Source organism: Corvus cornix, chromosome 1 (assembly GCF_000738735.6).
Source record: "Corvus cornix cornix isolate S_Up_H32 chromosome 1, ASM73873v5, whole genome shotgun sequence".
Classification (NCBI taxonomy): Eukaryota; Metazoa; Chordata; class Aves; order Passeriformes; family Corvidae; genus Corvus; species Corvus cornix.
The window spans coordinates 78,016,140-78,029,008 of NC_046332.1; the positions used below are offsets into that span (position 1 = coordinate 78,016,140).

Below are 12,869 nucleotides of genomic sequence, written 5' to 3' on the forward strand. Positions count from 1 at the left end.
TAGAAAAAGCAGTCTGTAATGATGTACTTAATATTTATCTTGGCAGTAAGTAGATAACTATATATTTCATAGTCAGAAAGGCACAAAACTGCCGAAGTCCATTAGATGAATTCAAATGTAGAGACATGGAAAAGGATCCAGGCAGTGCCAGAGAATTAGAGAGTAACAAGTAAAGCAGGAATTCTTATAGAGATAATTGCTGGATACAGTGCCATTGCTGGCAGCAGCACAATTTCATCTGGCTTTGACATTTCTGAGCTTGTGTGTAGAGGCCCAGCATGAACCATTTGGGAGGGGATGCTGCATGCTGGCTCCATGGGTGGAGGGTGGCTTTCCCTTACTTCCTGCCAGTGTGGTGCTACTGCCTTGGACTTCAAATGGTTGTGGTTTTCATTCAGGGGCACTTTGATATGCAGCACTTGGAGCAGAGCTTTAGTGGCTGGAAGGTTTTATTTACAACCTGTCAGAGGAAATCGCAGTGGGGAGAGCTGCTGGATGTGTAGGACATGGGGGAAGGGAGAATTAAGGAGCAGCATGGAGTGGAGAGGATTTGACAGACAGAGGCTTTCTGGAGACAGAAATTGTACTTTTATCCTCAGGTAATGTGAAAACTGTAGTCTTGTGGTGTCCATACATACATGCTGTTACTTTCAGTTCAGACCATTTCTTGGGCATGATTTGACTATGGCAGTGTTTATATTCCGTAATGTTTTTGCAAAACAGTGATGGTAATTAAAGTTACCACTGACACAACCCAACTTCCTACCCCAGTGTAACCCTTGGGTTCAGAAAAAAACATTAAGAAATCTTGTTGAGAACTGGTTTTCCTTGCCTGAATAGGCATGTGGCTGCTTGGGAGAGTTAACAAAATAGAAAATTATTAAATACAGCCTATGAAATTGGGTGTTGTTCAAATGAACATGGAGTAATCTCTTGTTTATCAATGGAGTCTCTTTGTCTGTTGAAAGATAAAATTGGGAAGGGGAGAGGGACAGTGGTTCTCCCCACACACTCCCTGTGATTTTCTTTTTAAAGCGTAGCTTGGTTGGAACAGATCTGTGACAGGTTCTTATAGTCATGATTTTTCAAAAAACACGTGTTTGGTTTCACTCAGAGCGTGCATCCTTGCCTGTCTCACACATGGATTTAGATACAGGAATATCTTTTTTATCAGGAGCTGTGTTTCTCCTGGGTGCTGCACTCACCAAAGTGCCGCTGGCTGGGTGGGAGGCAGCAGTTTGTATTTGTAATACCGTAAGTGACATACTGAAGGAAAATTCCTGCCACTATGTAACACTTATGAGTCAAAGCCAGATGCCAGATGGATTTGTTTTTGGTTTTTTTTTTAACCCCACTGTCCCTTGCACAAGCAGAAAGCTTTTCAGAGGAAGAACAACCCCCAGGTCCTGTTCTGGAGTTCAGTCATTGTATCTGAACAGAATTAATCTTCTGCCCTAAGATCACATATTCTCATGGGATTTTGATGGCTCCTTTTCCCCCAAACCATTTCCAGCCTTCTCTGGTGTGTTCAAAATGCTAGCAATTTTCTTTAAAAGTCTAATCTTTCTGTTAAGTGCCTGCCCTCTCTGTTGTTAGGAGTGAAAGGCAGGCTGGGTGGAGGGTGTACTGTACCTGGGAATTTCATGTCTGTCACGAAGATTCCTCACACGCTTTTGAGTGAAAGAGCATGGGGGTCAGGATTTTAAAAGAAATGAGCTATTGAGTTTCAGTGCTTACAAGTGATTATGCAGTTTTATTGCATGACTGAAGTGTGTGGCATTTCTGTTGCTGACAGGGAAGGCCGCTCTAATGCTCAGATTAAAGGAGATTACCAAAGAATCGGAGATGTTATGCTAAAGAACATTCAGAGTATGAAGGTAGGAATGGTCCTATAACTATTAAGCTTTGACATGGATTAACATTAGCATGCTTTTCATTTTCATATGGTGTTGCCTCTTGTGCTTGTTTTTGCCAGTTGTAACCAAGGCTTATGCTATGAAAGTTTCCTTTGATGATGTAGAAAGCATCGGGTGGGTTTCCCTGGGATTTCAGAATTGCAAGCTGATTTTAAGTTCTCCAGCCCCTTTCCTTCACTCTCCTAATACAGAAGCAGCAAACACAAAAGTTCGGGAATATTTCATTTCCAGTTCTTTTTTCCTTCAAATAAGAAGGGAAAGCATTGGAATTTGTGTGGCTGAAGAGACCGTTCAAATGCTGAATGTGCCTTTTTCATGCAAATATTCATGTTAACATGTTGCAGGATCAGTGACCATAAACTGGATATTGATTTGACTTGGGAAAGTTATATTTGTGCACTACGGTGCCAAGTTAGGTAAAAGGTTTTTGAATCATGAGAATAATTGCCTCTGATCCCTTTAAAACTAGAAGTAAAAATACATACATTAACCATAAATCTAGGTGTAATGTTCAGCAGACTTTGCAACTGTTCTTGGCCTGGCCAGAGCATTATTCTTGATGCTCTGTGTTACTGAGAAAACAGTGTGGAATGCAGGCACGGGAGCCTGTGAAAAGCCTATGGACTCATACAGTATGGATGCAAGCTCACCTTACTGTAATGTATCTACACATCCAGGTCGGTGTGGGGCAAAACATGGCACTTCACCTTCAGCATGCAGATCTGAGGGATTTTGAAACTCTCCAATAAATCTTTCCTTGGGGATGGCCACTTGGACGTTCTGCAGTTAGTAAATGGAGCAGCCTTGAGTCCTTGGCTGGAGGAAAGGGCAATTTAATCATTACAGCTCTCCTGAGATGTTCACTAGGACTCGGTTTATCTTTCAGAAGGACAGAGAGAGATGCAGGAAAGTGAAGTGACGCACGGGCGATTAAACAGCAGATCAGAAAAAGGGAACACAGAAATCTCGATTTACCATCCCCAGCACAGACAGCCTTGTCACCAATAAGGCAGCCTTACTCTCTCTGCAGTGTACTTAGCCAGGAACTGCTTTTCCCCTCAAGCTGTAATTCAGATGCATTGGAAGAAATGTAGAGGGGATTTTTCTACCTCCATCCCTGCACTCAAGAAGTATTCATCTCTTCACAAACCATTTTTAGAATACCAGAGAGCTTCTGACAGACCCTGTCTCTGCTTTTGATATCCTGCAACATTAAATTGTCTGTCCTTTGCTGTCTGCAGGTCCTTCTGGGGCACTAGTCTAAAGGCAGTGTATAGTCCTCACTGTAACTTAGACCTGGCAGTGTGCTTTCATCTTTCCCATTTTCCCTTTCCCATTAGAGGGAAGATCTCTTTGCTTTGAGATCCACTACCACTGATCAGCTGATATGTAGAGGAAAGAGTCAAAAGCTAGTTCAACCTAAAAGAACTGCACAAGAAACAATAAAGTTAGATAAAACTGTATTTATTTACCATGAGACACGTTAAAAGATCTGCAAACTGACACTGCTTGTTTAACTAACATAGGAAAGAAGTTAAGAGCAAGTAATTAATGGGCAGTCTCTGTAGAAGCCCAGAGGGTCTGCTGTGTCTTTTTCTGAGTTACAGACTTGTAAAATGAATATGCAGTGTGTGGAGGAAGTGGCTTGGCTGTAGGGAAGGTATGTTTCTGGTAAACATGTCACAAATCACAGGAGAGAGAGTGTTGACTGGAAATGTGTCAAAAAGCACAAAATTCACATTAAGCCAGAATGTCTTCTCAAGTCCATTCAATTTATGCATTCAGTTTCATTTTGCTGCTGCTTAGTATTCTACCATATACTGGAAAACTTTAGTTGGCTGCTCAGAGAAGCTCTGTACATCTTGAAGAACCAGTTCACTTTTCACAAAACACAATTAATTCCCTGTAGAAATTGTTTTTAAAAATACTGTGGAATTGTTTTAAGGGGGAGTTGTGAATATCTGTGATGCTGAGACCTAAATGGAGTTACGTATTTCATGCAAACCTCATTCATTGCTGGTGTGCAGCTCCCTTGCTGGCAGTGGGATTATTTAGAAACAGCACTAAGGAGAAGAGGACGTAGTCCAAGGATGAAGAGCTTGTAACATACCCATTTCTGTCATGCAACACCTCTGTTTTTGTGTTTGTTCCATTTCCCAGGCGATGCAACTTCTCGTTAATAAGAGGAGAGCAGAAGCTAGAAGTCCATTTGCCTGCATCTCAGTTCCCCAAAACCACCTAAGGGAACTGGGGCATCTAAATCCCTTTGTCCTTTTAGAAAACCCCATTCACATTTTTTTGCTGTCTCCATTGCACCTACTTGCATGAGCTGTGTTCATGTCATCTCCTTGCCTTTGGATTTCTCACTGATAAGAGACTTAGTTTTGTTGAATCATGTACTTTTGTTTTCCTGGGAATGCAGAGGGGGTGGGGGGGTCTGCTTCAAATGAGTAATGCTTTTTTCTCCTTGGCAAGTGAATATCAGAGCCATTGTGTTGTACAGTGATTTTGTTTGCAAAATCCCTACTGCTGTGCTAGTTGGATGTGTTATTGGATTAGGTATGGGCTGAGTCATGTCTCTCAGTGATTGTTAAGAGAGAGCCTCCTCTTTTCTTTGATGCATAAAAGCAACTGACAGTTCACCTGCGAAAGCACAATGAGATTTTAATGGAGCTGGAGAATGGGATCAAGAACTCTCGCAAGCTGGAGACGTTTTGCAGAGATTTTGAACTCCAGAAAGTCTGCTACTTGCCTCTCAATACCTTCCTCCTCAGACCTTTACACAGGCTTATGCACTACAAGCAGATAATGGAGAGGCTTTGCAAGCACTACCCTCCAAGCCACATAGACTTCAGGGATTCAAGAGGTAAGTAAGAGAAAAGACATCAGTTCTTGGAGCTGGGGAATGGCATCCAAATCCATTAGAGGCATACGGCTGGAGAAAAAGATTTTTTTTTTTTAAGCCTACATCAAAAGAGGATTGAGTTGCAAAATCCAGCCCTCAGAACACCATAAACAGTACAATTAAGGTTGCTCTTCTATACACATTATGCCACAGTCTGGGCAGGTACTTGGAACAGAATTCTGCTGGGGGTTATTAAACATACAGAAGTGAGAGCAGGTTCAGGAAGTCTCTTGAACTGAAAACAGTTGGGAGGTTGGGAGGGAGCACAGGGAATATACCATATGTGCTTGTGTTGTTCCTAGCTTTCCCTAGAGATCCTCTAATAACACAAAATACTAGCCCAGGTGAACCTTTGGTCTGACCCAGTAGGGCTGTTGTTATTATGTCTAACTGTTATTTGTCTTTTTTTTCAAGACATACAATTTGCTCTGTTACCATTTCCGTGTTTCAGGAGCTCAAAGCAGCCAGCATGGGTTGGTTTTGGGTTTGGGGTTGGTTTTTTTTTTTTTTCAAACATGAAGAAATTGCTCTCCTGTAGCCTGAACTCGCTGCCTGCCGTTTCTTTCTGATGGTTTGCTCTCCTTCCTCCTCGCCCCCGTCCTCCACACCTCTTGTAAGCTTTGTGTGGTTAAGGATAACTCCGTTATCTGGACAGCATTGGTGAAGATCTGTGGAAGAGCTTGGGCAGGGAGCAGCGCTCAGCACGACTGCTCCCAGGCATAAGGTGTGAGCTGAGCTCCCTCAGATTCTGTGGGATGAGACCCACAGCAGGCAGTGCCCAGAATGCAGAGCCAACCTGACCTGTGGCAATAGGAAGTGCCACAGAGACCTGTGACACTGGAGTGCTGTGTGACACAGGTGTTGGCCAAATGTCGCTGCTGCCTGAATGATCTCAAACAAGGCAGCAAGTAATGCCTGCATTTTTTTCAGCCAAGGCTAGAGGATGAGGATGATGTGTCCATTCTCCTCTCCCCAGAGAGAGTAGCAGTCTGATTCCTGCTCCACTTTTGTAAAGGATACGAACATGAGATTCACAGGTGAAAATAAGAGAACATGAGAAGGACAGTGTGACTTAGAGACCCCATCACTCTGGGATCAGTCTCTCACTAAGGTGTTTACAGATTCTTCTTAAAGGTCATAGTCTACAGGAAGCAAAAAAAAAAGTGAATTGATTCCCAGCAGAGAGCATAGGTCTCCCACTAGCAGGTGGATGAACTGAGCAATGTTGTAAGAAGGAGAATGGAACCGCTGTTACTGTTCATGTGGCTGTGGTTTTTTAACACAAATGGCTGTAACTGCTCTTCTGGCACTGAAGTCAGCCTGTGTCTTTGGCCCATTCAGAGACTGCCCACCCATCCAGGTGTATCAAGGCTGGTGCTCCCATACATGATGGCACAGGCAGTGTCTTTGGAGAGAATGGAGTAGAGCTGTGAGGTGGCTCAGTGATGTGCAGCCGTTTGGTTGTTCTCGAGGATGGGACTGAGGACAGACCCCAAGATGTTTGCCATCTGAAATGATACAATAAGTGACACTGCCATTTCCTGCTGTTTTCAAATAGGAACCTGACCCAGTGTGCTGCAAGCAGGGGGGAAAATGCTTTTTTTTCAAGCATAAAGAGCATCCCTAGATTGATCAGAGTTGTAGGAATTTAAGTCCTTTATGAAAACTCATTCACTGGTGCTCTGGATTGACCCTACTGTACTTAAAAAGTTCCTGTGGCTAAAAGAGAGCAAACTTTTGGTTTAGGAAAATAGACTGTCTCTTCATCACAACACTCTACCCCTTCCACGGTGTAAGATGATGTTCAGAGTTTGTGTGGGTTTTAGTCTGCCTGAGTAGCTTTATGCTCTCCAGAAGAGTAGCACAAGGAGATTCATGAGCTGGGTACTGCCGACAAAAGCTGTATTTCTTTTTGAACATTCTTGTAAATTTTTAATAAGCACTTTATGGATTTGTCCATCTAGCTGCTTTGGCTGAGATTTCTGAAATGGTGGCTCAGCTCCATGGTAATATGATAAAGATGGAGAATTTCCAGAAGCTGCATGAACTGAAGAAAGACTTGATAGGCATGGACAATCTGGTGATCCCAGGAAGGGTAAGTAACAGAGTTGGGATCAAGATTTGATACAATTTCAAATCATTAGGTATGTTTTAAAAACCTGTTTATTAGGGGCCGGTGTGAAATTGCCTTTCCTCAAACAAACCTTTTTCTGTCACTAAAAACTGTCAGATGTAAACATAATAATGCCAAATGTCATGGTTTAACCCCAGCCAGCAGCCAAGACCCACACAGCTGCTTGCTCACTGCTCCAACAACAGGACCAGGGAGAGAATCAGAAGGGTAAAAGCAAGAGCACTCGTGGGTTGAGATAAGGACAGTTTAATAGGGAACGCAGAAGCCACACACACAAGCAAAGCAAAACAAGGAGTTCATTCACTGCTTCCCATGGGCAGGCAGGTGTTCAGCCACCTCCAGGAGAGCAGGGCCCCATCACATGTAATGGGGAGTTGAAATGCCATCACTCCAAATGTCTCCCTCCTCCTTCTTCTTCCCTCCACTTTACATACTGAGCATGATGTCATCTGGTCTGGAATATCCCTTTGGTCAGTTGGGGTCACCTGTCCTGGCTGTGTCTCCTCCCAACCTCCCATGCACCTCCAACTTCCTCACCAGCGTGGCAGTAGGAAAAGCAGAAAAGGCCTTGGCTCTGTGTAAGCCCAGCTCAGCAGTAACAAAAACATCTCTTTATTATCAACCCTGTGTTCAGCTACTTGTGCCCAGCACAAATCCAAGACACAGCCCCATAGCAGCCATGGTGAAGAAACTAACTCTACCCCAGCTGAAACCAGCACACCATAGAAAACAGCACCTTTAAAGCAGGAAAGGCAATCCTCTTTATTACCTTTTTACTGATTCTTTAAGCTCTGTCTTTTGTATAGATTTGGACAGTTTCAGGCAATTTCAAATATCTTTTACAACAGAGGCAATAAAAATGGAGTATTTATCACAGCATTCAGAACTTGAGCAGTTGCACATTTTATGCTGCCCTTATTTTCTTTTCCCAGCCCTCGATGCTCGAACTTGACAGATTAAAGACAAGTAAGGTATTTGTGCTGGGGTACCTTCAGCCCTTTCACCATGCCTTGCTTTGAAACTCATGGCCCTGTGGAGGAGCAGTCTCTTCAGTCTACATGTAACATTAGGCAATAATTTTTGAGACAGTGTTGCCTTAAATAAACACTTTTAATTCTGGTATAAGCTTTTTTAAAAGCGAAGGCTCATTTCAGAAGAAATGAGCCACTGTGTAATATTTGTAGCCTTTTTTATTTTCCTAGGCAAATGTATCTGTGTGTGCAAACTTGACAGTTGTCTGTTGCTGAAGTAGTTTCCTCCCCATCCCCTTGACTTTTGTGTGTAATACCCAAAACCAGAACGTGCGGCCAGGTTTGAAGTTGATGTGCCATTGGGAAGGCAGTGCTGAGCACAGGTATTTCTGGATTTGTGGCTGTTCTCCACTCCCTCCCTTTACATCTTCCCTGTCTCCAAGCAGCTGCCACAGCTCATGTTTCTTTCTAGTGATCCACAGACTGTTCACATCCTTGGCAAGTCCCTCGGGACATTTCACAGCCTGTGCATCTCTCTATCACATGAAATTAAATGCTGTCATTGGGTGTTTCTGCTACCCTCGTCTATTTAAAGTCTCAGCAGTCTTCCTGTCCTAGGAAGTTCAGGGAAAAGGCAGATGGGGGGGCAGAAGTTGTTCGCCTGCCAAGGCAAGAAGCATTGGCCACCACGCTCTGGCACATGCCCAGGGTGTTGCTGCTTCCAGCCCTTTGGCTGCTCTTCTGGCTCTGACTCAAATCCCTGCCCTTGTGCAGGCAGGGCTGGGAGGCAAATGCCACTGTAACCCCATCCTCTTCAGGTTGTCCCAGAGCGGGATGTCTGCTGCTGCCAAGCTGGTTCCTGTGCTGGACATGAAAACCTCTCGTGGCTGGTTGTACGGGCAGGTGGCAGTGACCTGCAGCTCTGGAGTGGTCACCACCGCTGGCTGTGGTGGTGTTGAGCCTGCCAGGGACTATCAGGTGGTACCACATGGTACTAATTGTGATTAATATTCCTTGGAGGCCAACAACAGCTTCCAGTGGCCTCTCTGGTAGCATGAGCCTACTGTGGTATAGGGATAACCTCCTCTAGCCACGTTTCCACCCTTTAGCCCGTAGGCAGTGCAGGTGGGGGCACTGGACACACCACAGCAAGCCTAAGGCATTCAGATTGGTTCTCTGAACAGGTTAATCTTAGCCAGCTTATTCCTAAATGCAGGTGATTTAGGTGCTTTATACAGGAGTAGAATGACCTTAGAAAGACTGTAGTAAATAAATATAAACCTCTTAGCAGAAGTTGGAGGGAGAAAAATTATATGAAAAATGGTATTTTCGTGGATTTCAGAGAAATATAAGGGTGAGTTACTACATAGTTCACAGTAAGCCCAGGAAATCCAGCTTTATGAAAGTTTCAGATGTGCTACTTTTCCTCTATTTCCATCCCTAAACATTCTTAAACACTATGGTCTGAATTAATGTGCTGTATTATATGACATGGATGGTGCTGGGATAACCCACACTGCCAGACAAATGTCTTTCTTTGCTGCTCATGGTGATGTTGAGTTGTGTAGCTGGTGTAACATTGCAGTGAATGAGGGCAATGTATGCCATATGCACCACAGAAGATTACCAGTGGCTAACCAAGGACATGTATATCATTAGTTTTTATGTCATTTGTGCTGTGAAAAATACTCATTTAAAACTGACAAAAGAGGGAGCTGTCTGAAGGAATTAATGTCAGGTAAAGACAATTTTGCTTAGCTGAATTTTCTTAAAATGAATGAAAGGAGTTTATCCTAAAGACAGTTACAAATGGAATTATCCTGTAAATTAGATTTCTAACATATTTAATAAAATTAAAAGTCTTGGTAACTGATAGTCAAGTCATTTGTATGACCAAGTAGTCATATTTCTCTTTACATACTTTAAAAAAATCATCATTTTTGCAGGAGATACATTTTTGTTTTGTGTTTGTTTCCCACAGGAGTTTATTAGACTGGGCAGTCTTAGTAAATTGTCTGGAAAAGGTTTACAGCAACGGATGTTCTTTCTGGTAAGCAAGAAGACAATTTTTCTTTATACAGTGAAATGTAACTCTAAGCATCTACTAGACATAACTGTTAGACTTGAATTTTGAATTACAGTAAGTATTTTTAGACAGCCTTATTTAAATTAACAAAGTACATCACCCATGCAGCTGGTTGTTAAGAACCTAGATTTCTGTTCAAATCCAATATTCTCTTTGTAACTGCTTCTTACAAAGATAAAACTATTTTTCATATGACAATGTGAATATAATAATAAAATAATACCTCCTTGCACCTTCTTTTAAATAAGAGCAGAGTCATTGCAAAATGAAAAGTGGCACCAGGGATAGTGATTGTATTCAGGAAAGAAGATAAAGAGTGACTCCTGGTGATATGAGCAATAATTCTCACAATGCTCTCAGAACACATTACGGAACCAAATTTTTCCATAAACCCTTCAGTTTCAGCATGAGTGCCCAGCATGTTGATGGACCTGCCTGTACTTGGAGATACATTTTGTGGCTTCTGAACTAGAAAAGTTTGTCTCCTCCCACCACTTTCACGTGACAGTGATCCCACTCTGTCTCTGATCCACAGGAGTCCACTGAATAGTTCCTCCTCTCTTTTCTTCCCACCCAGCTGATTTGCTGCCAAGCTCCCCATCTTACTGCTGCTGTGCACTTGGTGCTGGGGCCCTGGGATGCCCAGCAGAGGGCACAGATTTTTTAGTGCACAAAACACTGAAGAGTCAGGGCACTGTGGCAGAAAAATGCTTTCTTGGCTTCTTGTGTGCAAAAGGTGAAGGCAGTGGCTGTGTAGAAAAGCTTGTGAGTGTGGTAGTTTTTACAAGGTGTTTGACATTTAATCTTTCAAATGGGCCAAAGATATAACCCAATAAGTCTACCTGGCTAGGATTATCCTCTGCCTTTAAAGGCACTGAAGAGGAAACCTAATGAATACAGTGCATATTTTCTTGCATACCAGCAGATACTAGATGATGCCTTGGTATTATACCTGTATAAAACATTAAAAATCTGAGACTAGACTCTCAAGTCAGTTGCTCGCACTTCCAAAGAAATCTTTTATCTGTCTTAAGCACCAGAATCTATTTGGAGGTAAAATCCCAGGTCAGTACTGTGGGATTCCACATACACGTGGAATCATTGGCAAAATTAAATCCCCCTCTAGCGGCTGATCCACAAAGCTTTGTGAATTACTGCTGCTGCGCTGTAGAGGTCTGTGGTGAGAGCTCTGTTTCACACCACAGACTGTGATTTTCTTAATGCAGCCATCTGGTTTGAGAAAAATACCCTTTGACTCAAGTAGCCCAGTGAAAATACTCTGTTTATTTTATGGCAGCAAAATGCAGGCAGTCATTTGACATGCTTCAGACAACTGTTGTTACCTGCAGAAAGCTCTACAAATTGAGATTCTCAGTCTTGGTATTTTTAGCTTAAACCATCTACCTTAGAACAGGTCTCCCAGCTTCCTTCTGAATAGGGGGAGTAAAAGACAGCCACTCTGTTTATAAGGGCTGAGTTGGACACACCTCTTGGGCACGTTTTCTCATCTTTTCACTCAAAGCAGGAGTAAATATTGGTGAAACATACACCTTCTGTAGCTTCAAAGTGCAGCAGAGTGTGAGATGTACCACTCTGTTTCACTGCTGTTGAGGCTTGATAGTTCTGACCCAGAGATCACAAAGGGAGTATTAGAAGGCATTGGAAAATACCCAGTGGAAAATTATGGAGACATACCTAAAACTAGCTGGAAAGGAAGGCAGGGAAGATAACATTAGGTGGTAGAATGTCACAGAAGCTATTATTTTGGATTCATGCATTAGGATTGCCATATAAATACTCAGCTTTCCTGTATTCACCATTCTGATTTTTCTTTCACATACATACATGCCAACCAACATCATTCTAATGATGCTTATTCTTGCTTTTTAGTTCAATGATATCTTGTTGTACACAAGTAGAGGACTGACAGCATCCAACCAGTTTAAAGTCCATGGGCATCTTCCACTGTATGGCATGACAGTAAGTATTGTGAGAACTTAAGGGATTCGTGTTTAAGTGGCCATTTGTGGTCCCACCTTAATTGCTTGATGAATTTCTGCTGGGCTGAAAACAACAGCAGCGGGGGGTGTTCTCTGATTCCGTCTTGGGTTCGGCATCTGTTCCTGCAGCCTTCTGCACAGAGGTGATCACATAGCAAAGTGAGGGGGAAAAGGCATTTTTGAGGGCTGCTTCCTCACAATGCAAACTTCCCTGGAGATGGGTTCTTGAATTTTTTTCAACCATTAATTTGACCATGATTCTTACAAGTAATTCATCACCAATTCACTATAGACACACAAGACAAGTAAACAGTAGCGACAATCTAATTTGTATAAAAAAGCATTTCCTAATGTTTCCATTTCTGTATCTTAGAGCCAAAGTAGTGGGAATCTGGCAGCAAAATGTCATTTAGAGCTCTTACTGCAATTCTTCTGGAAAACAGCCAGTTCAAGCCAACAGCACCTATTTACCTCTTTTTGCATTGTTCCAAAAATATTTTTGCTGATTTCAAAACACTTTCATTCCCTCCATTACTTTCAATGGAACTTCTCACTGGTTTGTATCTATTCTATACGGTTGTCCTGAGAATTGAGTTCAGTAGTCACTACCACGGTAACTGATTTTCTCTAAACACTTGCAAGGTTTCAAGTTTTATCTAGTGTTTCAAGGCATCTGCTCAGTTCTTGATGGCCATTTGGCCTGGACTTGCTCTGGACTTGCTCACAACAGAACTCTGCTATGCTGCAGTTTCCAGAGCACTCCCAGCCCTTTAACACATCCTTTTGTACAATAAATCACTCTTCTGATAAAAATACTTTCTTTGACACAAGGCAGACAAAGCCATGCTTTTGGTTTA

General features: G+C 42.6%; 1 protein-coding gene across 5 annotated transcripts in view; it reads left to right on the plus strand.

Annotated features, from left to right (window-relative positions):
• Positions 1–12,869, plus strand: part of FARP1 (FERM, ARH/RhoGEF and pleckstrin domain protein 1) — a 203,853-nt gene that overhangs the window by 183,245 nt on the left and 7,739 nt on the right. For all 5 annotated transcript variants that reach the window (XM_039558522.1, XM_039558477.1, XM_039558699.1 and 2 more), the window contains 5 exons: positions 1,796–1,877; positions 4,545–4,782; positions 6,786–6,916; positions 9,908–9,976; positions 11,903–11,992. In XM_039558522.1, coding sequence (XP_039414456.1) covers positions 1,796–1,877; positions 4,545–4,782; positions 6,786–6,916; positions 9,908–9,976; positions 11,903–11,992 — 610 coding nt within the window. The remainder of the gene's footprint in view (positions 1–1,795; positions 1,878–4,544; positions 4,783–6,785; positions 6,917–9,907; positions 9,977–11,902; positions 11,993–12,869) is intronic.